The sequence below is a fragment of the Crocodylus porosus genome, unplaced genomic scaffold, assembly GCF_001723895.1.
Source record: "Crocodylus porosus isolate Cpor-Errol unplaced genomic scaffold, CroPor_comp1, whole genome shotgun sequence".
Classification (NCBI taxonomy): domain Eukaryota; kingdom Metazoa; phylum Chordata; order Crocodylia; family Crocodylidae; genus Crocodylus; species Crocodylus porosus.
The window spans coordinates 50954355-50981941 of NW_017728947.1; the positions used below are offsets into that span (position 1 = coordinate 50954355).

A 27587-nucleotide genomic window follows, 5' to 3' on the forward strand; every position below is an offset into this window, starting at 1 on the left:
GTGCTGCCGTGTCTCGAGCAGCCCTGGCATGGGAGGTGACCGTCTGCCACTTAGCAGTGGAGGGCTCATCTTGAGGTGCATCCTCCTTGGTCATACAACCCTGCAGGGAAAGAAAATATCTGTCAATTTCCTCCTCTGCCTCCCTTATTCCCCTCAGCCTGCTAACGTCCTCCTGGAGCTCCCTTACCTGCGCTCCAAGTCGAACACAGTTAAACAACACAGACTAGGCCATGACCTCACATAAGGGTGTAGTCATACAGGACAGTGACTCCAATGAAACTCCATAAAGGCACTGAGGTTAATTAGCTGCTGAGTGGGCCACAGACAAAAGCAAACAGAGAAATATGGTAACAAATATTCACAAGGAAAAAGTAGAAATAGGATTGGCTTACCAATGATGTTAAAAAATACAAGGCAGGTGTTCTAGAAACCAGGGAGTGCGAAGAGTGGTTCTTATCCCCAAGATACTGGGATTTTATGGAAAGATAGAGAGAAGGGCAATGCTAGAGGCTTAAAACAAAATGAGCAACCAATATCACTATACCTCACAGCAAAGGTCTTAGAAGTTGGAAAGAGCTTCCTTAGGATGCAAGCTTTTTTAATTCTAAACTTTTCTAGAAAATTCCTAGTAGCCACCTTTCTTTAGAGACTCTTCTCAACCAATAGCTATTAACCACAAATTGAAATGGGGCCATATTCTTTTTCTGGCACATGGATACAGCCCTGATAGTGATTATGCGGGCACATCAAAAGCAGAATAGAGCCATATGTCATGGAGTGACCAACCTGAGTTTTCCAATATTTACCTGATTGTATGTTTAAATGGCATGACGCAGAACCATGCAGAGGTACCCAAGTTTGCTCAGCTGCTGGATGCAGTACAGCCATATTAGCATGATGGTCTGCTGAGGAGCAGGGCAAATGAGCCTAGTGAGCACCTTGAAACTGTAGGTTTACTGCTTCCAGTACCCCAGCTCCCCCATGCAGCTCTAGCTTAGGTATCTCTACACAATATTGCCTTGTACCATGGAGACATGGAAACTACCAGCACTGCAACTGAAGAGAGTCCATGAAATGTGTCCTAGACTGATATGTTTTTACATAGTACAATATTACATTCAAGAATAAAATATTCAATATTGAAATAAGGCAAATGAGGCTACCCTCTCCCACACGGATAAAACCCCTGTTTTACTACTCTGACTTCAGTGGGGTTACCCCACACCTTTGTAACTGAATGCAAAATTGATCTTTGCTCTGTGGCTCCAGCGGAGCTCTGCTGGTGATAGCAGAGGGATAGATGCAGTGACCTATACAGACATGTCCATTCCTATGTTTTGTGTTCCAGAAGACTGAACTGTCAGGCCCGCTACACTCCTGGCTTTGTTTGAACCCTATTTATTATCTAGTCATTGACTGGTATTTATTTATGTTGGAGCAGAAAAATCAATTAGTTTTTTTTCTCTCCTTTGTTATTACTCTTATTCTTTCACACTCTTTCATCTCACTGTCACTACCTTTCATTTACAGTCTGTTTTGCTTCCTTTCTCTTTGGAAGCTTACAGAAACACAACAGACAAAATGCCAATCTTCAATTTAAAAAAAAAAAACAGAGCGAAAGAAATAGGCCAAAGAGAGCCATGTACATTTTTTATGAGTAGGATGTCTCTTGAGACCATCAAGATTGCTGAGATGTTCCTCTAACCGGAGGATTGATTTTTTCCCCAGCTTCAAAGACTGTCAGTTGTAAAGAGAAGGAGCTAAAAAGGAGCATGGGAAATACTGACCTTACCCAAGGGGAAGGGAATCTGCACACCTGCTTGCCGATCTAAGGGGATGGCCCATCAGACATTATATGGATATACATTATGAAGCTTGCAAACCACAAAAGCAGTTGTTTTGTGTGTAGCCATAGGAAGCTGTATACTGGTATAGAATTAGTTGGAAGACATTTTTATCTTCAAATAATTTTCTTTATTGTACATTAAAACTTTTTGGATAGAAACTTCAAAAAAATAATTTTAATTTTCTCATGAAAAATCAGAAATTAAGAAAAGCAAAAAAAAAAAAAAAAAAGTTCTGTAAAAAAGTTACTTGAAAATCTGTTTTTAGTCCCCCAGAAAAGTATACAAATATAAACTTCCAGGCAGCTCTAGCTGGAAGTCACCAAAATACTATGGTTATTTGTTAAATTTATAGTGGAGCTGCACTGGTATCTTAGTTGGTCTTGACTGCATGTTGTTTACTACTGGGATGGTTAAATTCATTGTCCACCTTTATGAGCAATGATATTCTGAAAATCTAAAACTACATCGGCATTGAAATGCCTTCACATCCAACAGTCATTTCTTTAGGCTCCTTCTGGCCACAAGAGGGCACAGAAACTCTATCTTTGTACAACACAAGGCTCAGAAAAAACATCTGTGTAGTTCGGCAGAAAGAATTGGAGCAGGAATCATATTTATGGTCTCTTTGCCAGGATAGGAAATTGTAAGTAAACATTCAGGAGGCTGGAATCAAAGTTCAGCTTCTTTCTGTACAAACTGTTATCCTTGAATGTGTCCATATGTTACACCCTGACTTTCTGACTGATAGTAAATGTAGAAAACACGGTAATTCAGAGCTCCAGTATGGAACTGGAGATAGGCCTGTTGAAAGTCTCTGAGTTAAGATTAGAGGGGAGAGCAACAAGGATGATGTCGTCATGAGGGTCTGCTATAGACTAGACCAGGAGGAAGTGGCGGATGAGGCTTTCTTCAAACAGCTAGTGGAAGTTTTCTGATCACAGGCCCTCATGGTTCTCATGGGGGACTTCAACTACCCAGACATCTACTGGGAGGGCAATACAGCACTGCACATGCAAAGCAGAAATTTGTTGGAGAGTGCTGGGGACAACTGCCTGGTGCAGGTGCCAGAGCAGACAACTAAGGGCCGTGCTCTTCTTGACCTGCTGCTGACAAACAGGGAAGAATTGGTGGGGAATGTACTAGTAGATAGCAACTTGGGCAGCAGTGACCATGAGATGATTGAGTTCAGGATCCTGAGGAAAGGAAGGATGGAGAGCAGCAGAGTAAGGACCCCAGACTTTTACTCTGCTTTTCAAAGTCAGAAAAGCAAACTTCATAGTTCCATACTTTCTAGGGTCGGAAGGGACCTGAGTAGATCATCTAGTCCAACCCCCTACCATGACAAGAGAGAGTACTGGGGTCAAACAACCCCAGCAAGGTGTACATCTAGTCTCCTCTTAAAGACCCCCAGGGTAGGAGCCAACACCACTTCTCTTGGAAGCTGGTTCCAGATCCTAGCCGCCCTGACAGTGAAGTAGCGCCTCCTGATATCTAGCCTAAATCTACCCTCTGCCAGCTTGTGACCATTATTCCTGGTCATTCCTGGTAGCGCTTGGGGGAACAGGGACTCCCCCAATGCCTGCTGGTCCCCTCTGACTAGTTTGTAAGAGGCCACTAGATCCCACCTCAGCCTTCTCTTGTGGAGGTTGAACAGGTTCAGGTCCCGTAGCCTCTCCTCGTAGGGCCTGCCCTGCTGCCCCCTGATCATATGAGTGGCCCTCCTCTGGACCCTCTCCATGTTGTCCACATCCCTCCTGAAGTGCAGCAACCAGAACTGGATGCACTACTCCAGCTGCGGCCTGACCAGTGCGGCATAGAGGGGGAGGATCACCTCCTTGGACCTGCTTGAGATGCATCTGTGGACGCTTGACAAGGTATGGTTGGCCTTCCTGACTGCATCCCCACACTGCCGGCCCATGTTCATCTTGGCATCAATAATGACTCCAAGATCCTTTTCCGCCTCTGTACTGACAAGAAGGGAGTTCCCCAACCTGTAGGTATGGTGCCGGTTGTTCCTCCCTAGGTGCATCACTTTGCATTGTCGGTGTTGAATCCCATCCTATTCTCATCCGCCCACCCTTGTAACCTGTCTAGGTCCGACTGCAGCCTATTCCTCCCTTCTACTTTGACTCACTAGGGAACTCATGAGCAGGATCCCCTGGGAAGCCAGTCTGAGGGAGAGAGGAATCCAGGAGAGCTGGCTGTACCTTAAAGAATCCTTACTGAGAGTGCAGGAACAAACCATCCTGATGTGCAGGAAGACTAGCAAGTATGGCAGACGTCTAGCTTGGCTTAGCAGGGAACTCTTCAGTAAACTAGATCACAAAAAGGAAGCTTATAAGAAGTGGAAACTTGGACAAATAACTAGGGAAGAACATAAGAGCATTGCTCGGGCATGCAGGGATGAAGTCAGGAAGGCCAAGCACAATTGGAGTTGCAGCTAGCAAGGGATGTGAAGGGTAACAAGAACAACAAAAACGCCTGGCAGCACAGTTTGGGATGGTTGAGAGCAACCAACAGTGGCAAAAGAACAGGTTAGTGACTATTTAGAAAAGCTGGACATATACAATTCCATGGGGCTGGATGGGATGCACCTGAGGGTACTGAGGAAATTGGGTGATGTGACTGCAGTGCCATTAGTCATCTTTGAAAACTCATGGTGATCAGGAGAGGTCCTGGATGATTGGAAAAGGGCAAATGTAGGGCCTTTATTTAAGAAAGGGAAAAATGGGGGATCCAGGCAACTACAGGCCAGTCAGCCTCACCTCAGTTCCGGTAAAAGTCATGGAGCCAGATCCTCAAGGAATCTATTTCTAAGCACTAGGAGGAGATGAAGGTGATTAGGAACAGTCAGCATGGATTCACCAAGGGTAAATCATGCCTGACCAACCTGATTGCCTTCTATGATGAGGTGACTGACTCTGTGGATGTGGGGAGACTGGTGGATGTGGTATAGCTAGATTTTAGCAAGCCTTTTGATACTGTCTCCCATGACATTCTAGCAGGCAAGCTAAGGAGCCTACAGGCTGGATGAATGGGCTGTAAAAGGGATAGAAAACTTGCTAAAGGACTGGGCTCAGAAAGTAATAATCAATGGTTCAGTGTCTAATTGCCAGCCAGTATCAAATGGAGAGTCCCAGGGATTGGTCCTGGGACCACTTTTGCTCAATGTCTTCATCAGTGATGTAGAAGATGGCATAGAGTGCACCCTCAGCAAGTTTGCAGATGACACCAAGCAGTGGGGAATAGTAGATTTGCTGGAGGGTAGGGCTAGGATTCAGAATGACCTAGACAACATGGATGATTGGGCCAAAAGAAACCTCATGAAGTTCAACAAGGATAAGTCTAAAGTCCTGCACTTAGGACAGAGCAATCTCATGCACCAGTACAGGCTGGGGGCTGATTGGCTGGGCAGCAGCTCTGCAGAAAAGGACCTGGGCGTTACAGTGGACAATAGCTGAATATGAGCCAACAGTGCACCTTTGTTGCCAAAAAAGCTAATGGCATACTGGACTGAATTGGTAGGTGTGTTGCCAGTAGGTCAAGAAAACTGATTATTCCCCTCTATTCAGCACTGGTGAAGCCACATCTGGAGTACTGTTTTAAGTTTTGGGCCTCCTGCTATAGAAAGGATGTAGACATAGCAGCCTTCAACTACCTGAATGGGGGTTCAAAAGAGGATGAAGCTAGACTGTTCTGCTAGATGACAGAACAAGGAGCAATGGCCTCAAGTTGCAGCAAGGGATGTTAGGTTACATATTATGGAGAATTTTCTTACTAGGAGGGTAGTAAAACACTGGAGCAGGTCACCCAGAGTGGTGGTGGAATCTCTGTCCTTGAAGGTATTTAAGACCTGGCTAGACACAGCTTTCCCTCAGATGATCTAGCTGTGGATGGTCCTGCTTTGAGCAGGAGGTCAGACTAAATGACCTCCTGAGGCTGCTTCCATAGATAATTTTCTATGATTCTAGCTTTATTTATTTGCAATATGTCAGGTGTCTTGCCCCAAGGATCTGAAACAAAGGAATGAAAGAGGCTTCCAGTTGGAAGCTGAGGGAGATAACATAGGGAAGAAGAGCAGAGGTTGCAATGCTAAAAAACAAGCCCCGCAGCTTGGAGAGAGGAAGGTGGCACCTCCTGCCAGTGGTCAGTTGAACAACCTAAGGGATGCTCTAAACTGGCTGCTGTGGTTTATTTGGAATTGCTATGTCAGCTAAAGATTAGCACTCCATCCTGCCTTGCCACACATCCCTGCAGCTCTATTCCTCCAGCACATTTCCTTTAGGGCAGCTTTCTGTTGCCTCAGCAGTACACCATTGGTTAGCAGTACACCACTGGATGAAGCCAAGAATCTGACTCTAAAATCACGCAATTCCTTTGGCATCCCCTGTGCATTAAACTAACAGTGATGTGTGTATATTATTTTTCTCCCCACTTCATCAATGATGATGTCTAAGGCATTTTTAAGAGATTGAAAGGAAAGGGCATGGGAGTGTGAAAGCTGGAGGATAGGAGAGGGGGTATAGGCAGCTGTATAGACAGCTAGAGAGGTAAATAGCTTTGGAAAAAAAGAGAGAGAGAGAGGATTATTATCAGTTTGCAGACTTTGAGAGCTAATTAGTGTCTACTGCTCCAGTGTCAACCCAGGAGGTGCTACTTCTTGCTCTTGAAAGGGGACGTAAAAAAATTATCCTCTAACTTTATGGAACCCCTTCCTCCTCCTCTCTGCCTCTCAGAGGCAACCTAACCTTGACGAGTTCCCAGCACTTCTATGCTCTTCTAACTGACAGATGCCAGCAGGCACCTCATTATGAAGGAGCTACAGAGGCATCCAAGTGGAAGAGAACTACATGTGTCCACTGAAGTATTGGTATTACTCCATGACGCAAGGATTCTTTTGTGGCTCTCTAACCTTTATGGGTCATCTGCTGCATGTGACAGAAGCTTAGTACAGGGTGGCAAGTCTGAGGCTGTCTAACCTCTGCAAAGGATTCAGGACAATAGTGGCCTAATGTAGCTTGGGGGCCTAACATATTATTTAACAAGGATTTAGGCAGAACCATTCAGGTTTCTCTCCTGCTCTCCTTAGGGTTGCACAGACAGGAATGGGTTGCCAACAACGGAAGGTTACTCTTTCATCCTATGCCTGTTCTGGCAGTGCTACAGGTAGCTAGCAACAGGGCTGTTAAATTGGAAAAAAGAACAATAGTTGCATGGTGCTCCTGGATCATACCAGGTTTGCTCTGGGTGTAGCAGACAAAGTCCTGGGGGCCTGTATATGGAAACAGTGCCTTTTGTCACTTCTGTGCAATGGTGAGGCTTCACATCAGTTTACGAATTGAAAGATGCAGCCAAGGGAACACAATTTCAGTTCATAATCATCGAACACTTAAATGTAGTCACATTTTCACACCAAAAGCTGCCCAAGGGACCCAGACTGGACCCAATTGTTTTAGATAACGATGTCTTCAGGACTTCAAGAGCAGATATACCAGGAAGAAATTAATGCATATAAAAGAGCATCTGGACTGGATTCAATAGAATAGCTCCTGTAGCACTGTTGACAGAGTTCTAGCCTGGGAATCTAACTTACAGGCACTCCCACTTTCTAGGGGTGTGCGAAGCGGGCCCTTTTCGATTTGGATTCAGATTCAGCCCGAATCAGGGACAGTGATTTGATTAATTGATTTGGATCGCTATCCCTGATTCAATTTGGCTGAAGACTTGATCTGATTCAGAGAATCAGTGATTCAACCATAGACACAGCTTTAAAAGTGTTTTCTACATATCTTGAGGTACCAGTGCGGCTTGTGAACACTGCAATGCTGGGGCAGATGGAGCATCCCACAGGAGTGTGAGGGGCCCTCACATGTTTGGCAGCAAACCCAGAAGTGGACTGGAAGTACTTCTGGTCCACTTCTGGGTCCACAGGGGATCCCCCTGCGCCCCCCCCGGCTTAGCAAGTGGCTGTGGGGGGACCTCAGGTACTCCACCCAGACCCAGGAGGCACCAGTTGCCAAGCTGGCGGGGGCAGCGTGCTTTCCAGCAAACCCAGAAGTGGACCCAGAAGTGGACCGCAAGTGCTTCTGGTCCACTTCCAGGTCTGCTGCCGAGCACGATGAGGACCCCCCTGCACTCCTGTAGGATGCTCCATGCACCCCAGCATTGCAGCACTGATGAGCTGCCTACTACATAGAGGTATGCAGAAAAAACATTTAAAGTTGTGTCTATGTCCAAATTTATGAATCTTTCCAAATCTCTCCGAAATGCTTTGGAGGGTTCCGATTCGATTCAGAGAGATTAAACTGTTATTCAGATTTGGAGATTCAACCACTGCATCAGGCTGAATCTCTGCCAAATCAAACAAGGGACTGAAGTTTCGCACTTTCTGCCATTGCCTCATCTTTTAGATGTCAGCTGTAGAGTTTAGCCCTAAAGCCCTTTCTCACACACCCATTCAGCCTCAGGAAGAACTTCCAGCCGGAGTCCTGGGCTTGCATCACCCCCAATAAGAAGAGATTTTTGGTGGTGGGTTGCTTGGGGTTTTTTTGGCTTTCATTGACTTTCATTGGAAGTCCCTGATGAAAGATACAGACAGAAGAGGAAGTTGACACTTTTACACTATTATCATCACAACTGCACTGTCACAGGAGTCTCCTGAAGAATGTATGCGTGTAGAAAACATTCTGCTGAATCACATGTTTGCCCTGAAGCATCAGCTACTCTGGAATGTCTAATATCTTTTCTCCTCACTTGTTCCAGAGTTGCACCTGTCTTCATCTTCCCATATTATTATTATATCTGAAAATGGAAGATTAATTATTTTGATTAATTAAAAGAGCCAAGTTTAAAAATAGAAATTAGATTATACCTTTGTGAGGTCTGTATGCGTGCGTGTGTGTGCACATGGGCATGTGTGTGTGTATGTATGTCTGTGATAGATGGGGGTGTAATTTAGTAATTGCATAAGATAATGTGCTAAAATGCAGAACATCCAGACAAACTCAGCTGACTTCTTAAAAGAAGCAAAGGGAAATGAGGGCATATGGCCTCAATCCCATACCTTCCCCAACCCCAAGAAAAAAAATCTCATTATTTTATTTCTTTTTATAAAACTGAACTACAGCAGAGAACCCTGCTGTGATCCAACTTAGAGGTCATTGATGAAATGGTCTCTGTGCAGTCCCAGGTGCCTTTTGCTGACAACAGGCCATGGAGTATGAATGACTGCATCTGTGTATAAAAGAATGTATATAAATACTCAGTGTGAGTTGGGGTTGCAGAATTAGGCCTTGTATGTACTATCGTGCTGCAAATGCCACAGCAGACAGAGTCACAAAGGGCAGATAGCCACTTCATGTGAATTAGTCTAGGATAATAAGTTCAACTTAGATTCTTCCGAATACCATCCCCAACAATAGCCAGGCAGAACAAAAACAGGACAAGAAAGCTGGTGCTGTTGTTGACTTGCCCCTTTTACCCTTCCTTTCCTTTGTCCATGACTGTCAATGCCTGTAACCTCCAGCTCCCTGTCTGCTGAATGTTACCCAGCTGGCCTTCTATTTGTTTGTTTGACCCTGGATTCCTTACTTCTCTGTTGCTGTATTTTCTACCCCTTCTGTGGTGTGGGCTGTTCCTTTTGTAGGTCTATATTATGCACCGTTTGCCTCTGTGACCAGTGTGTGCTATATGAAAGGAGAATACATCAGAGAGTAGTTTGCTTTTTCTTTCTGGCTATACCTTCTTTTTCTGAGGCTGAGCTCCCCTTGCAATATCTGGCATCCTCTAAGTGCAGTAACCCTACAACTCTGCCATGTACCATTTTTTCCCAGGTGTTCCTATGTATCTTGCAAATGCATAACCATAAACTGAGCCATTTTCCTTGTTCCCTGTCTTTTTTTACCTAGTAATCAGAACCTGGCCAGTAAGAAAAGAGGTCTTTCTTTAGGGAACCTGTTAATAATCTAACCTGGCCACCCCCATTACACCTGACAAAATGCTTTTCTAGAGGTAGCAGTCATGGTGGGGGATCTTTATTTCAAAAGTAAACTATTTGGCCAATTGTGACCCCCTCTTTTCAGAAACAGAATAACAGCCATGAGGTCATAGGTACTCTGCAGTAACTGCCTACATAGACACTCTTATCCCATGGGGTACTTGAGATAGATAGCTCTCTCTACATCTCCTGAGGGGTAGGCAACTTTCTATTTATTGTCAGTAAGAGTGTGCACACAGGCAGTTGCTGATACTCTGTAAGGTCACATGCTAACTTCCCAACTTGTTTGCACTGACAAGAAGAGAGTTCTCCAGCCTGTAGGTATGCTGCTGGTTTCATAGATTCATAGTTAGCAGGGTTGGAAAGGACCTGAGCAGATCAGTTCTTCAGTTCTTCCTCCCCTTGCACCTGTCAGTGTTGAAACCCATCCTGTTCTCATCTGCGCCCCACACCCCCCGGTAACCTGGCCAGGTCCAATTGCAGCCAATTCCTCCCTTCTAGCGTGCCCACTTCTCCCCACATCTTAGTGTCATCTGCAAATTTGAACAGGGTGCTTTTTACCCCCTCGTCCAAGTCACTGATGAAGATGTTGAACAGTGCGGGCCCGAGGACCGAGCCCTGGGGGACCCCACTGCCCACATCCTTCCAGGTCGAATAAAGCCCATCCACCACCATTCTCTGGGTGCAGCCCTCCAGCCAGTTAGTGACCCATCTGACTGTGTAGGTATCGACACCACAGTCTCCTAGTTTTTTAATGAAAATGGGGTGAGAGACAATGTTGAAGGCCCTCCTAAAGTCCAGAAAGACAGTCAGAAGATGGTAGATAGAATCATATAATCATAGAAAATTAGAGTTGGTAGGGACCTCAGGAGGTCATCTAGTTAGTCCAACCCACTGCTCGAGGCATGACCATCCCCAACTAGATTATCCCAGCCAAAGCTTTGTTTAGCCGGATCTTAAATTCTACAACCCTGACTCACACTGAGTATTTTACACATTCTTTTATAAACAGATGCACTCCTTCACACTCCATGACCTGTTGTCAGCAAAAAGCACCTGGGACTACAGAGACAATTTTGTCAATGACCTCTTAAGTTGGATCATAGTTGGTTCACTGCTGCATCTCAGTTTTATAAAATGAAATAAAATAATGAGTTTGGGTTAGATATTAGGAAGAATTTCTCACTAGAAGGGTAGTAAAGGGAGACTCCACAACTTCCCTGGGTAACCTGTTCCATTATTTTACTAGCCTTCTGGTGAGAAAAGTCTTCCTAATATCTAACCTAAACTTCCCTTGCTGCAACTTGAAACCATTGCTCCTTTTCCTATTATTGGGCACCACTGAGAAGAGTCTAGCTCTGTCCTCTTTTGAACCCCACTTCAGGTAATGGAAGGCTGTTATTAAATCCCCTCCATGTCTCCTATTCTCTAGACTAAACAAGCCTGGTTCCCTCAGTCTTTCCTCATAAGTCATGTGCCCCTAGCCCCTTCACCATTTTTGTTGTCCTCTGATGGACTCCCTCCAGTTTTTCCACATCCTTGTAGTGGAGGGCTCAAAACTGAACACAACACTCCAAATGTGGCCTCATCAGTGCTGAATATAGGGGGAAAATCACTTCCCTTGACCTACTGGCCACATTCCTACAAATACAGCCCAGTATGCCATTAGCCTTCTTTGCAACAAGAGCACACTGTTGGGTCATATTCAGACCACTTTGCAGTTGTCTTTGTTGAACCTCATGAGCTTGCTTTTGGCCCAATCCTCCAATTTGTCTATGTCACTCTGAATCCTAGACCTACCCTCCATTGTATCTATTACTCCCCCCAGCTTGCACTCTATGCCATCTTCTCGGTCATTGATGAAGACATTGAACAAAACTGGCCCCAGGACCAACCCCTGGGGCACTCCACTTGATACTGGCCACCAATTAGACATCAAGGCATTGATTATTACCCTCTGAGCCCCATCCTCCAGCCAGTTTCCTATCCACCTTACAGCCCACTCATCCAGCCTGTAGTTACTTAGTTTGCCTGCTAGAATGTCGTGGGAGATGGTATCAGAAGCCTTGCTAAAATCAAGGTATTTGACATCCACTGGTCTCCCTGCATCCACAGAGCCAGTCACCCCATCATAGGAGGCAATCAGGTTGGTCAGGCTTGACTTGTCCTTGGTGAATCCACACTAACTGTTCCTAACCACCTTCTTCTCCTCCAAGTGCTTAGAAATGGGTTATCAACATACTGGTAGAAATCCTTCCTGTTATCCATTTCATCCCTTGCTTGCTGCAATTTCAATTGTGCTTTGACCTTCCTGACTTCATCCCTGCATGCCCGAGCAATGCGTTTATATATTTCCTAGTTATTTGTCCAAATTTCCACTTCTTATATGGTTCCTTTTTGTGATTAATTTACTGAAGAATTCCCTGCTAGGCCAATCTGGTTTTCTGCCATACTTGATGGTCTTCCTGCTTATCAGGATGGTTTCTTCTTGCATTCTCACTAAGGCTTCTTTAAAGTACAGCCAGCTGTCCTGGACAGCTCTCCCCCTCAGACTGGCTTCCTAGGGGATCCTGCCCCTGGGTTCCCTGAGTGAGTCAAAATCTGCTTTTCTGAAGTCCAGGGTCCTTACTCTGCTGTCCATCATTCCTTTCCTCAGACTCCTGAACTCAATCATCTCATGGTCACTGCTGCCCAAGTTGCCATCCACTACTGCATTTCCCCACCAATTCTTCTCAGTTTGTGAGCAGCAGATCAAGAAGAGCATGGCCCCAAGTTGTCTGCTCTGTTGCTTGCACCAGGAAGTTTTCCCCAGTAGTCTCAAAAAAACTTCCTGGATTTCCTGCCATATTGCCCTCCCAGCCGACGTTAGGATGATTGAAGTCTGCCATAAGAACCAGGGCTTGTGATTGGGAAACTTCCTCTAGCTGTTCAAAGAAATCCTCCTCCACCATTTCTTCTTGGTCTGGTGATGGGACTGCCTGGGAATAAGCTGGCTTGCCCCAGGGCAACACAGGGAGGTGGCAGGAGGCTGAGGAAGGCAGTGGGGATGGTGCATGGGGCACTGGAAGCCCAGGTGGGCTCAGGGAATTTTGGGCTCAGCAGGCTCCCAGCACCCCATGCACCCAGCTGCTCTTCTGCCACCTTCCCACTCTACTCCAGGGACAAGCCAGCCCATTCCTGGGCAGTCCCAGGCAGCAGGGACAGTACATGGGGCACTGGAAGCCCTGGCAGGCTTGGGGAACAATTGAATCCAGCTGGGTGCTGCCTCCAAAGCGGGGCAGGACCCAGCCTGCCTGGGCAGCCTGGGGGGTGCCACCACCACATTGGGAAAGACCAGGGGCCCCCACAGCTCAGGGGCCACTCAGCCTGCTGGTAGCTAAACTAAACCACATGGGGATGTGTTGTAGTTTGCAACATTGCAAACTCTTTTGAAACCCCCAAACCTTGCACACATGTAATGTGTGACACTCATAAGCCACACAAAAGAAATTTTTGTCACGTGTACATGGTGATGATCATTATGTGTACATGTGCCCTAACTGATTTTCATATAGCCGGTATGACTTCGTAGAGCTACCAGGAATAACAACCCATTGGAGTCTATAAAGTCACCAGAGCAGGGAGCAAATACATTTTGATTAAAAACATTTTGTTTGTTTGTTTGAAGTCACCGTTCTCACCTACCTGCATTTTAATGATTTGGTGTAGAGTATATTGAGCAGTCCAATACATGTACAGTCAAAATAGACTCTTCACATCGATTTAAAGGCCTGAAAGACCAGGTCTTAGTGTGAGGTTTAGGATTCTGCTAAGGCTGATCTGTAAAGTTATATCTGAGCCTTTTCTCTCTTTCTGTCTCTCACATACTCTCTCTCTTCCTGTTCTGTTTTGTCCCATGGAAGGTTTTGGTTGGCTGTCCAAAATCTCAAAAAACAACCTCTGCAAGATGTAGCCAACAGAGTGGAGGAAATCTGGCAAGAATTTTTAGCTCCTGGGGCACAAAGTGCCATCAACCTGGACTCACACAGCTATGAGAAAACAAGCCAAAATGTCAAGGACCCGGGGAGGTATACCTATGAAGATGCACAGGTTGGTTTGGGGTTTTTTATTTAACTAAAGCTGCTCGTTTTTCTATACTTACAAATGTTTTACTGCCACATTATACTCCACTGACTTAAAAAGAGAAAGAGAGACAAGCACTTGAAAGTGATTTTTGGAGCTTTCCACTCCAGCTCAGCACCTGATATTTCTTTGAATCTATCAGCTTTAACAGACTAGTGCTCCACTGGGAGCAGATGGTCTTAAGCTTGCAGATCTGCAAGGAGCATTGAGCTGCAGCAATGGTCCAATCAAAGCAGTTGAAAGGAAATTGTGAAGTTTGGTTAGTCATTCCGGACTTCCTACCCCAAAGCTTATCACATACAAGAACTGCTATCACATCAACCTTCCCTGATTGATACATATTTATTTTACTTTCTTTATTTTTAATTAAGAAGCGGCAGCTCCACCTGGTGTGACTAGAAACGTTTCTGTCAGATCATGCACCTGGAAAACTTGTAGGCTAGTGATCCTTAAGGTCTTTTAATCCCTTCCCATTAAGGCTCCTGATTCATCAGGGAAAAGTGCAGATAAACTGTAAACAGAAAATGCCCTTAGGCAAGGTTTGAATTATGGGGGAGGTTGGGAGGGAGCTGAGCCCCACCATAATCGATGAGAGCCCCCTGTAACATTTGAAAATCATAACCGATTTTATTAGGGCATCATGATGGGAAGCCCAATTTTTTTTGCAGACCCTCCCCTACCCAAGAGTCAAATCGTAATTCAAGCTCTGCCTTTAGGAAAACGGATACTCTATTAAAAATTCCTCCAAGTTAGAACAAAACTGCACACCCTTCTATAAAGTTGTCACATCATTATGCGTAAGCAAAAATGGACACATGGAAAAGGAGATTAATTAATAAATAAGAACAGAAAATAATTTTAAAATATTTTTTCATAATCAAAGCAAAGTGAAATACAGCAAATACAAAAGAATGACATTTTTGTTTATAAAAATGGCATTCTAAAGTGATGTTCTAAATGTTGTATTAACATTGATGTATGCTGTGATGCATTTTGGACGATTCTTGTAATGCTTTTTATATGGTTACATAAAGAGTTGTGTGAAATACTATGTTCCTTTGAACTTTCAGTCTTGATCCTTGTACCCAGGTAAAAAGGGATGTGTTCAAATCCAAATTAGTTTCCTGTCTAGAAAATATAGGCCAAAATTGTCAGAGACAGGACAAGAGTGAGGTCCAAGTAAATTGATTACAATGGTTAATAAAATTATTGAAAGCAAGACTTACTGCTTGACAATGAACATTTAATCAGTAGAAGATGACAAGAATCTAAACTTGGACTGATCAATTCACAATTTTAAATGCTGCCAATAAAATTGAGCGGGAGTTCTTAAGATAAGTTTTAGGTAGGGGCAGGGGCTTCCCTGATAGATTTTATTACAAACAGTTTTTACAGTGTCTGATTGCCCCAATTTGTCTGTTACATTTCATGGAAATAGGCCAATGGCCAAGAACTACAAGGCTACGATGAAAGCTCTGCCTGATTTTCATCCTACCAGAGATTACATCCCGGTCAGTGAAAACATTCCAGAGATAAAATTCAGAGGATGTTTGTGGGGAAGATGGGTTCCTATAGACATGCTCATTCATTTCTAATTAGAATGTGTTTCAGCAAACTCAATTTATTGAGTATGCTCCATGTTCTAATTAGAACACTTCGGCATTGCTTCACTGTCATGTTATTAAGCCCCCATGCATTTTCAAAATGCTCACGGGGCGCTTTATCTAAGCCTCATCCAGTGAGCTTTAGCTAAAGTGTCCCACAACTATTTTGAAATGTGTGAAGGCTTAATGCATGTGACAGTGAGCCATTTTAATAAAAGTGGCTGTCCAGGAACTGCTCTAATTAAAATGCCCCCCTCTCCCCGCCCCCCAAGTATGTGTATAGGCAGCTGATATGTCCAAGTTACCTAGCTATGCACTGCAGAGTCTACAGCCATCAGAAAGCCATACCAGTGAATTCTGAGTCAATTTATACATTAACAAATGAGGCAACAAACAGAAATAAGAAGAAATATAAAAGGCAGATGCACTTATGGGAAGATAACACAATGACAGCTACCATCACTTCATCTCAAAAAGAATTGTTTCTGGTTGCAATGTCACACTTCACTGGGGCTACATCTGGAGGTGGTTGTTTTAGAGTGGCATGATCTCCCTAGGAGCCCAGTCAGAATAAACTACTCGTAACAAAGTACACATTCCCCAAGTACTATCCTTATATTCTCCACCTGTTCACATGGCAATTACATGGTTGGATTGCAGCACCCTGGCAAGTTGTGGGCACCTTTTCCTTTAGCACCGTACTATGATAACTCACTTATATCACAATCCTGTGACACCATATGCAGCCAGTGTGGGAGGGAAAATCAAAACACACTAGTGTGGGAGGGAAAATCTGAGTGTCTGAATAAAAATACACAAGATAAGAGAGAAAATACAGTGATGTGAGTGTCCTTAGATAAGAGAAAAATTCCATTTACAAAACAGTGCCTTCTTTAACGGCCTACAACTCAAAAATGCTCAGATGCCCTCTCTTCAGTTGAGAATAGAAACACAACACCTGGAGGCACCAGGGCCTGTAAGCTGAACTGTGAGGCAACACCTTTAAAATTGTCAGGGGCACACAAGAGAAATTAGGAAGGAACACAAGCATAAGCATAACTGGGATGGAGGAGGAAGGAATATGACAAAGTGTGTTTCAAACCAGTGATCATATGAGGATGAAAAGTGGAAACCATAGCACAGGGGTGGGTAATCTCTGGAATGCATACTGCAAGTGGCACAGGCAGCCTCTGCATGTGGCATGTGGTAGTCTGGGGAAGGGGAGGCAATACAGCAGATCAAGCAGAGACACAGGGCAAGGGACAGAAAAAGGAGTGGATCAGGCAGAGGAAGGGGAAGGGGATTACAATGGCACTCATGAAGAACATGAGGATTAATGTGTGGCATGCCTGCCAAAAAGGGTTGTCCCTCCCTGCTGCAACATATTCTGATATATTTTATGTCACAAATGCCCTTGGCATGTTATAGCTGAATGATTCCCCGCCCCAAAGAGCTCAAGCAGCAAAGATACAGCCACCAAGAACAATAAGCAAGGCTGTAGCAATAGCTTTGCTGAGGAAACTGACATAGGAAGAGCACATGGAAGAAGTGGGTTCTAGATTGCACTGGGGGAAGCAAGGCAACCCAGCTAAGCTGCTTCTCCATCCCCTGGTGCAATCCAGCATGGGGGATGGGGAAGCAGCCCAGCTAGGATGCCGCCTGCCCGTGGTGTGATCTAGTATAGGGGATGGGAAGTCATCCCCAGCAAAACTTTGATATAGTGTCAGAACAGCCTTTCCATTTTGATGGAACAGCTGTTTCAAATTGAAATTAAATTCGATATGAAACACTGTTCCGTTGAACCGTCAAAACTCAAGGCAAAACAGAACTGTGCTATTCCACACATCCCTACTCTTCTTACTCCTGTATTCCCCACACTACCATGTATGTATCCACCTGGCCTTGTAGCACCTCTTGCTACACACAGCCATGTTCATGCTCTTCAATCTCAATATGTAGCACCTGCTGTTAGCTTCAGTTTAGCCCCTCCAAAGGAGGGACTGCCAATTTAAATGATTATTTTCTGCTCTTGGACAGCTGTCCAATAAGCAAAAGATTAAAATGATCAAAACAGTTTTCAGTTGGGACTAAATCAGCTTTTAATATGAGAGCACCATGGGCAAAGGTCAGTTCAATTAAACATGTGCACCACTTGCAGGAATCGAAACTCACAACAGTTATCAGCATTATTGAGCAACCAGTGTGACTTCCCAAGATATGAAACACTCAGGACTACCTCCAGAAATAAAAAGGGGTCCACTCCACCCAAATAGCCTCCTTCTACTAATTATGCTGCTGACATCCAAAAGATTTAATTTTTTATGTGACACTCAGACAGAGTTGTAAATAGAGGGGTAGAGGGGCTTAGTTATGACATACATCAACTGTGCTTGCTTATGACATTCTCTTTTTTTTTTCAAAACCCCATGCTTTCCAAATTTGTACAAGATTGCTGACCACTTGCAATGTCCCTTGCCTTCAGAAAGCCATTAATCTATGTTCCAGTCTTCTTAGACCATGGCATTGTAAACCAGTATCACAAGAATGCACTATTTCCTGATAGGAATACTTAGTCGTAAGGTACTTCCTTTGAAGCCAGGCATACTTTAATAAAACATGGTACAAAGTTGCCTTTGAGACTTCTTTCATGGTTTTTAGCAAGGCTTTTTAGCTGTTTGCTTTTCTTTTTCAATAAACCAAACAAGTGTTTCAATTTTATGTTCATTTACCTGAACTAATCTGCTATTGCCTCATATGGAGATGATTTAAGGGAATTTGGTTCTAATCTCAGCTCATTCAGGGACTTTAAATGCACTACTCAGAAACTTGCCTAATTCCAGAGCAGCTGTAGACCATTATGCCAAACTTCATGCTGCTTTGGACAGAGAGATACATCTGGGCTAGTCACAGCCAAGTTCATAGCCCAGCTGCCCAAATTTGGATCCAGTTAGTTTTAGAGATATGAACCCTAAAAAATTTTCAGGTGATCATAACTCAGTTTCATTTTGCAGATGAGTTTACTGGGAACTGCCATCAACATAGGTTTGAAGCAAAGCTGAAACTCATGCCTATGGACCTTAATCAGTCTCTCATCCTTCCCTAGCAAGACCATCGGGGCACGTTCTAAGCAAATAGTTTGGTCTTTCTTCCCCTCCTTGCACCCAGCCATCCCACACCTATATAGATATATGCTCTTGGATGCCTAATGAAATAAAGATGTGGAAACTGAGGCAATCCAGAGAAATTCATAGGTTTGTTCTTATTCCATAGTAATTTAGTAACAAAATGCAGAATAGAACTCAACAGACCCCCTTTCTTGCTCTCTTGCTCTTTAGCAGCAGATCGTGCTCTTTTCCTAATTAACACTAATTTGTGCTACCATCCTCTGAAAGAGACTGTGCAGAAAAACAGTTAAATTGCTCTATTCTGCTCCTTAGGTTCCACTTTTGAGCTGAATGGAGCAACATCTCCTTCCATTTCTCTATAGTTATCCTATCCACATGTCATCTGTTGTGACTGGAAAAACACAGTCCTTTCCAGAGCTCTCGGCACCCAACCCTATCAGTTAAATTTACATTAATATTCAAATCAAAACATGAAGATATTCCCTGGGGTTTTCACAGAGCACTCTACAATGAAATAGGTATCTAAAACTGAAAACTGACATAAATTCATACAGAAGAACAATTAAATAGATGTATTGAAAATCAGAACACTGAAAATGAAGTGTTAGACCTTAATAACTTTTAACTGTGGAACTCTAATGGTAAAAGATATCAAGCTCTGCATAGCAGATGCTCCACAATCAATGTTTCCAGTTTTCTAACACTGTGAAAAGAACATACATTTATTCTGCTAATATTAAGCTCTATCTTGCTTTTGAATTGTCTTTCATTTTAGCTTGTTGTTGGGCTGATAATCCTGAATTCTCACTGCTTCTGGGCAATTGTCTTGGAATCTAAAGTCTAAAATGACAGCCTTCATCAAAGTCTCTCTGTATATTAATACATTAGGAGTTATATGCTTGCCTGCACTGCACTGGGACACAGGGTTGGGGATTAAGCCCTCACCTCACATGCAACAATAGAAAATTTCTCCAAAGTATGTGACCATGAGATAAGAGGTAGATTAGTCAACAGGTTGATCCATACAACATTTCCCCAAAGGGCAGTGGCCTACAAGCCCTTGGATATACCTAGCCTCTTAAGTGAACTAAAGCCATTTCCAGTAAACAGTAGCAGCCCCTTCATGATGACCCAATATACAAGTTCTGAAGTCAAACTCTGATATGAGAACTCCAGTCAGAGCAGGCATATTGCACATGACGCCTTGCAGTAAGTTGCATGGAGTACAGATCGGCACACTACCCGGCTTAGGTTCTCTGCTTACAGCTCCAGGAAGGGTCGATTTGATTTATCATAGTGGTGGCACTTATTTGAACGTAGCTTTCTCTACTGACAAGTTATAGGCTATTTCTTTGGGGCCCTGTCTGACCCCTTTGCTATTGTCTAAGTCTGTGCAGAATGTTCATTTATGTCCTTGCATATCATAAAGCTCAGTTACATGGCAGTGTTTTTCTTCAGAGGAACAGAAAAAGGAAGGTTCCAGATGGACTGGGGTCATGGCAGAGTTCATAGATTCATAGATTCATATTTGATAGGGTTGGAAGGGACCTCAACAGATCATCGAGTCCGACCCCCTGTCTAGGCAGGAAAGAGTGCTGGAGCCAGGTGCCTGTCCAGCCTTCTCTTAAAGACCCCCAAGGTAGGGGAGAGCACTACCTCCCTTGGAAGCCCATTCCAAATTTTGGCCACCCTTACCGTGAAGAAGTTTTTCCTGATATCTAGCATAAATCTGCTCTCTGTCAGTTTTTGACCATTGTTCCTTGTTACCCCAGGAGGTGCCCTGGTGAACAGAGCATCTCCGATCCCTTGCTGCGTCCCCCTAATGAATTTGTAGGCAGCCACAAAATCACCTCCCTGCCTTCTCTTGCAGAGGCTGAAAAGGTCCAGGTCCCTCAATCTCTCCTCATAGGACTTGTCCTGTAAGCCCCTAACCATATGAGTGACCCTCCTCTGGACCGTCTTAAGTCTATCAACAACCTTCTTGAAGTACAGTGCCCAAAACCGGATGCAGTACTCCAGCTGCAGTCTGACCAATGATTTTGATAACTCTATCCCATGCATACACCAGCCACAGCCATTACTTTGTGTCACCGAGGCTGTGCCTGTTCTGTGTCTTGTCCCCTCTGGGGGATTCCATTCCTCCATCTCCTTTATTGGTCCACCATGCAAAGCCTGTTCACTCGGGCTTTTTGCCAGGGATCAGGATTGGGCCCACCCTGGGAAAATCAGCTTCTCAGTAGTAATCAATGCTCTCTAAACCTAAAGCTGCTCATATGGAGTTAGCATACCAAGAGGCCACTCCTGTCTCCCAGGATAGCTGTTTCCATATTTAGCTCTAAATCCTCCAGTAGAACCAAGCTGACCCCTTGATCGTGCTGCATTCCAGCACTGTATACCTTTGTGCGCTTCCCATGCTGTCCGTGTAAAAGAACCCCTGGTAGCTGAGCACTTCCATTATATTGTTAACATACAAAAATCTAATTGCTACATAGATTTCTAGTAGCTCCAGTACTAAATTTGCATTGTATTGCCATTGACATATTGTAAATTAAAAATAAAGCTTTACATTATATTTCTAGCTGTAGACAAACAGGGTTTCTGCATATTACCCAGAATGAGCATTCAAACCGTAAGGTTGTTTTCTGCCTGGTTCACTGTCCTGTGCTACTGTACCTTCAGCCCAGTGTTTATTTCAGGCATGGTATTACGCTTGCCAGTTATCAAAGAGTTGAGCCTCTGTTACGCTCTAATTACTCACCAGTTTCTTTCAATAACAAAAATTCCATGACTGAATGTAAAGAAAAAACCGCCAGCCAAAACTTCAGCTGTAATCTATTGTGTCACTTAAGTAGCTTGAAAATGGCCAAACAGATATTGCTCAAATTTTCCAGAGCGATTCACTTTCAGGCTAAGACCTATATGTCAGTTATCAGCCTGAAACATTTCGTAGCTGTACTATAAATCTCTGAAGATGCTGGGCTCCAACATAAACTCTAGGTATATTTAGGTATAGCAATGCTTGGTGGCACAACAGTAATGTAAGCAGGGGGTTCCAAGCAAGGGGCTTCATATTTTGCTATAGTTGGGGCATGCTGACACCTCTGCAGTAGCTGCACACAGTTGTTGAAAGGGCAGAATGGCAGCAAGTGAAAACAGAACAGATGAAAGAAAAAAAACAAGTCCAGGGGAATCTGTTAGCAAGGGCTCTGGGAGGTGAGAGGTTATTTTGAATGAAAAGCCTCTGAGTTTTTAATGGGTGATATTTCTTTAGGGTTCAGCAAAGGCAAGGATGAAGGTCCTTCGTTCTGCTGTATAGTGCACGCATCATTTGAACTATATCTGCTCCCAGCTACTTCTGCTTCCGGTGATGATGCGGCACTTTCCTCTGCCAGGGCTGAAGCAAGGTTCAGTGCAGTTCTCAGCACTCATTTAATGGTAATTGGTTCAGCAGCCTTTTAAAAAACATTAAGCAGAGCAGTGTCACAGAAAGTGTTTCAGCGTAACTGCCTGTGCTAGGGCTTGTTCTGATCTTTTGCTGCATGGACATGTCTGAGGGTCCACGTGCCTGCGCTGCTGGATGTCAGAAGCCCCGTCAGCCAGGACGGGATTCCTGAGGACAACCTAGGGAAACGTACAGTGGAGCATAAGTAATATGGTTTAGGGTACCCACTGGTCTGCTGACTACAGCATATTTGCTTGCTGAGCTGGTATGTAAGCTAAACCTTCCTCCTAACCAGCAGATGAGCTCATGTGGTGGGGTGGCACACAGGCAGATGTACTAGTCAGCTGCATCTTGTTAGCAATATGTGGGGATCCTGCTCTGCTGCTTTTGTGGTCAGAAGAGATTATTTTTGCCTACTTTTTCCCTTCTTCTCTCTGTGCACTGTTAGAGGCCAGGGAAGGATTTAGCCCAACCCTAGAGCTCTGTTGACCATATAAACCAAGCAGCTCAGTTGGTGTAAATCATATTAAGTTATATTGACTTCCTGACAGTTCACAGAAGCAGAGGATCTGCCCTTCGATGTGTGAATAAACACTTCACCGATGCCCCAAGTAGACATTCAGTCCAGTTTCTCTGTAAAGTAAACATTAATGCTTTTCCTGCCCAACACTTTATATTTGCATTTGTCTCACCTTCTGCAAATTTCCCTATTTTTTTAATAAAGCAATTAACTAACGCTGCCTTCCACTGACGGTGCATTTCAATCCAAATGGGTCCCAAAGTAATGTACATTTACCAATTTAATACCCAATTTAATGTGCCCTAAACACCCATGGAAAGCCTACAAACAACTTACAGAATATGGGCTGGTTGTGTTTCGGATGGCCCAGGAAATAGAAATGGTAAAATAACATAGGTTAAGTGTTGCATAAATAGTCTGTAGAGGGGTTAATTTTACCCTAAAAGAATGTATTATACACTAATTTTGTCTAAAAATATACCTTGAAACACCCAAGCTACAGAGAATCTCAAGTCGTCTCCTGTTCCTCCCACAGTGGAGCATTAGATACTCTTACACCTACATGTACCTCTGGCTATAGAGAGCTCGATTAGCAAGGTAAAATCTGGGAGCTTATTGGAATGTCATCCAGATGGAAAGTTGAGAGAAAATTCTACTCAAACCCAGAGTTTACAAACCTAAAAGGCCTGGGCTTTGGGGAGATTTTACACCATGTGCAGAGCAGGCAAGATTATAGCAGCCTGGAAAATAAATCAGATTCCAACCACAAAAACTGCTCTTGTCTTGAACACACATTGAAGAGAAAATAGCCAGAAATTCCCACTGAAAAGGATGCTATGACTGAAGAAAATGTTCTCTGAGCTCTGTCAAGTACACAGTGTAGAAGAGGCTGATACACAATTATTTTTCTAAATCACTCTGTTCTTTGCAGCATATTTCTCTGGTATTCCCAAGGCCCTGGTTGGTTGGCTGGCTGCCACTCTCTGCCCTAGCCAGGGTCATTGTGCTTTGACTGCTAAGGGGGAGAGAGACTTGAGATCTTGTTGCAAAACATTGATTTGAAGCAGGTGCAGCTTCGAGACAGTTTCTGTTATCTCATCCACCTCCCACATTCCCGTCTGGATTTCAAACTTTGATTTTTTTTTCTTTTCCCTCTTGTCAAGAAAATTTATAGAGCTTGTCCTTCATCTCCTTCCAGAGATATGGCAAAGGGAGGGAAAAACCCAAAGGGGTGCTGTATCTTATCAGGGTTTACTTCCCTGCACTTCAACTGTCAGCTGTAGCTGGGTGTGATTTCCTCTCAGTCTCTCATAACTGCGGTAAAGAAATTTTCCATGATTTACCACCTGGTTGGTTCTTTGTTTTCTAATTCAAAGAAATGCCAACATTTTCCTCTTTAAAATTTACTGTTGTTTCCAAACATGCAGATTAATGACAGCTTTGCAATTGTTTACAAAATTTATCACTCATTATATAAAGCTATGCACAAACAGCACACAATGGGGAATAAGGCCCTCTGTGCTTTGTAGTGCTTTCTTTAAGTGCCATTCTACCTTGTCCTTCATGGTATGAACACAGTCAGGAGTCATCTTGCTATTTATTTCATGTCAAGAGCCAAGTTTTTTTTTGTCTTCTCCCAGTTAGACATACAGACCTTACTCCTTGCTGGCAAAGACCAAATGCAAGAAGTCATCCTGACATCTATAAGAACTATTTTCCTAGCTGCAGCCCTGAAGCAGGAGCTTTACTGTTAACTGACCTTCTGGGTTGGGGCATCTCTCTCCTCTGCCAGTACCCAATGTTGTCTTTGTACTTATCTTTGTACTAAAATGGATATCACTTTTCTTTCTCCAGAAGTCTCCAGGTATCTAAATATAAGCTTCACTATCATGTATATGATCCCAAACAACAGCCTACAGAAATTACACCCACTGAGGCAGTGATTCAGAGAATATGTAGTCTGCCTGTGTGGAGAGTGTCACATCCTCCAACCCTATGGGTGACTATTTTTTTCCATTAGTCATAGAATCATAGAAAATTAGGGTTGGAAGGGACCTCAGAAGGTCATCTAGTCCAGCCCCCTGCTCAAAGCAGGACCAGCCCCAACTAGATCATCCCAGCCAAAGCTTTGTCTAGCTAGGTCTTAAAAACCTCCAAGGATGGTGCTTCCACCACCTCTCTGGGTAAACTGTTCCAGTGTTTTACATCCCTCCTAGTGAGACAATTCTTCCTACTATCTAACCTAGAATTCCACATTACTTGCTGCAACTTGAGACTGTGGCTCCTTGTTCTGTCATCTGCCACCACTGACAACAGTCTAGTGCCATCCTCTTTTGAACCCCCACTTCAGGTATTTGAAGGTTGCTGTTAAATCCCCTCTCAGTCTCCTCTTCTGTAGACTAAATAAGCCCATTTCCTTCAGCCTATCATGATAAGCCATGTGCCCCAGCCCCCAAACCATTTTGTTGCCCTCTGCTGGACTCTCTCCAATTTGTCCACTTTCTTTCTGTAGCAGGAGGCCCAAAACTGAACACAGTACTCCAGATGCAGCGTCACCAGGGCTGAATAGAGGGGAATAATCACTTCCCTGGACCTACTGCCAACACACCTACCAATGCAGCCCAGTATGATGTTAGCCTTCTTTGCAACAAAGGTGCACTGCTGGCTTATATTCATCTTATTGTCCACTGTAACACCCAGGTCCTTTTCTGCAGAGCTGCTGTCCAGCCAGCCAGCCCCCAGCCGGTACTGGTGCATGGGATTGTTCCATCCTAAGTGCAGGACTTTGCACTTGTCCTTGTTGAACCTCATGAGATGCCTTTTGGCCCAATCCTCCAATTTTTCTAAGTCACTCTGAATCCTAGCCCTACCCTCCAGTGTATCTACTACTCCCCCCAGCTTGGTGTCGTCTGCAAACTTGCTGAGGGTGCACTCTATGACATCTTCCAGGCCACTGATGAAGACATTGAACAAAAGACATTGGCCCCAGGACCCACCCCTGGGGGACTCCACTTGATACCAGATGCCAGTTGGACCATCAAGCCATTGATTACTACTCTCTGAGCCCAGTGCTCCAGCCAGCTTTTCTTACAGTCCATTCATCCAGCCCATACCTCCTTAGCTTGCCTTCAAGAGTGTTGTGGGAGACTGTATCAAAAGCCTTGCTACAATGAAGGTACACCACATCCACCAGTCTCCCCGCATCCACAGAGCATCCAGAACATCTATACTAACAATGCAGCACGCTCATAACTGTATTATAGCATATTTGTGTGATAAGACTTCCCTACAGCCTTCTCTAATACTAAAATATTCTTTGTGGTTGTGCTAAAGAGAATTACATCTATGTTCAGCACTTAGAGACTTAGAACATAGCCTCTACAATACTACCAGCATCTTTTCAGAAGGTGGAACTTTTACATCAGTAACATGCCCAGCCCGACCTCCAACATTAACCTCCAGGACAGTCCAGGCCCCATTATTCTCCAAAGACCAGAAATGTTACCTCTTTCCGTGTTCCCTCTTCAGGCAGGGATCACTTCTACACCGGTCCTAGCCCCTGGAGGCAAAACTTTGACTTTGTTTATAAGCATTCAGTTTGCTTCTCAGCCAGTTATGAGGTGTTCATTTTTAGGGGATGGAATCAGTGACATAAGGGGTGTGTGGACACAAGCTTTTAGGTGTGCCTAAACTTAATGCACAATAGTCTAATGCACATTAAGGTGATTTAGGCGTGCATCTATACATGCACACAATAAGGCACATCAATGCAGGTGTGCAGACTGACTTGGGACTAAAGTTAGTCCCAAGTCAATGGACACACACTATGTTAATGCACAGTAGTGTGTCTACATGTTCACTAATGTGATTCAGCTATTTGCACATAAATTTGATACCTGCTTTATGCAGGTATGAAATTTAGGCTCAACTATCCTAAAATCGCCATGTTTAAGGTACATTAAGGACATGCACATGTAGATGCACGCCTAAATTGGGCTAATGCGCATTAAATGTGCACTTGTAGACATGCCCAAGAGGCAGCAAACTGAATCAGTCCTCAAGCTGTTTGAATTTAGTTGAAGTAAATCTTGCTGGCTGAAATAATGTAAGAGTTGATAGGAACATTCATATTCACACAATCCATGATATATGCATAGTTAATTTATGTAGTTTAATCCATTTTACCCACACCAAAGGGTTAAGATTAAACTGTATTTGAGTCAAAACAAGGCCAGCAATACCTGTCTTAACACAGTAGAAAGAGAACTGAATTAGGCAATTACTTATGCTCACAGATTAGCCAAAACAATAAAGGTGCTGCAGCTTTGCTTGGCTTGCCAATACTGCAGACACAGAGTTCAACCAAAGTATTCGCTATCTCTTCCTCTCTCCTAAAGATTCATGCACATCTGGACACTGACACTTGGAGGTAGGGGAAAATATTTCATGTGATAAAAATCTGCACAGTTTAAATTGCACATAATAAAAAAGACTTCCACAGACAAAGACTAGAAGTACATCCAGTGTTCCTGTTTTTCCTCTTGTGCATATGGCTCTCCCACTCTACTACACCAAGCATGTCCTCAGTCAATAAAATTTGGGCTTGATTTCATGGCACAATGGTTTTTAAGAGTTCAGAGAAGAATTAGAAAATTATGTCTGAGTTTAAGAGATTATTCAATTATGCAGGAAAACTGACCGAGTAAATGGAATGCAGAGTCACTCTACCCATCCAGATTTCATTTTGCAAGTTTCATATTGTCTCAAAAGAAATTGTCATTGGTTGTGAAAATTATAAGGACAAGACACTAAGGCCCAAATACAACTCACCTTTAGGTGGGTAAGTAGCCACTTACACAACAGGTCTTGCTCTTGTGAAAAGAACTGAGAAAAGATCTGTTCCAGGCACTTATTCTCCATGCACATGGAAG

The 27587-nt window shown here is 43.8% G+C and overlaps 1 protein-coding gene across 2 annotated transcripts in view; it reads left to right on the forward strand.

Annotated features, from left to right (window-relative positions):
* RGS6 (regulator of G-protein signaling 6) overlaps positions 1-27587 on the forward strand; it is a 553793-nt gene that overhangs the window by 484013 nt on the left and 42193 nt on the right. For both annotated transcript variants that reach the window (XM_019552177.1, XM_019552178.1), the window contains exon 15: positions 13746-13932. In XM_019552177.1, the coding sequence (XP_019407722.1) occupies positions 13746-13932 (187 nt within the window). The remainder of the gene's footprint in view (positions 1-13745; positions 13933-27587) is intronic.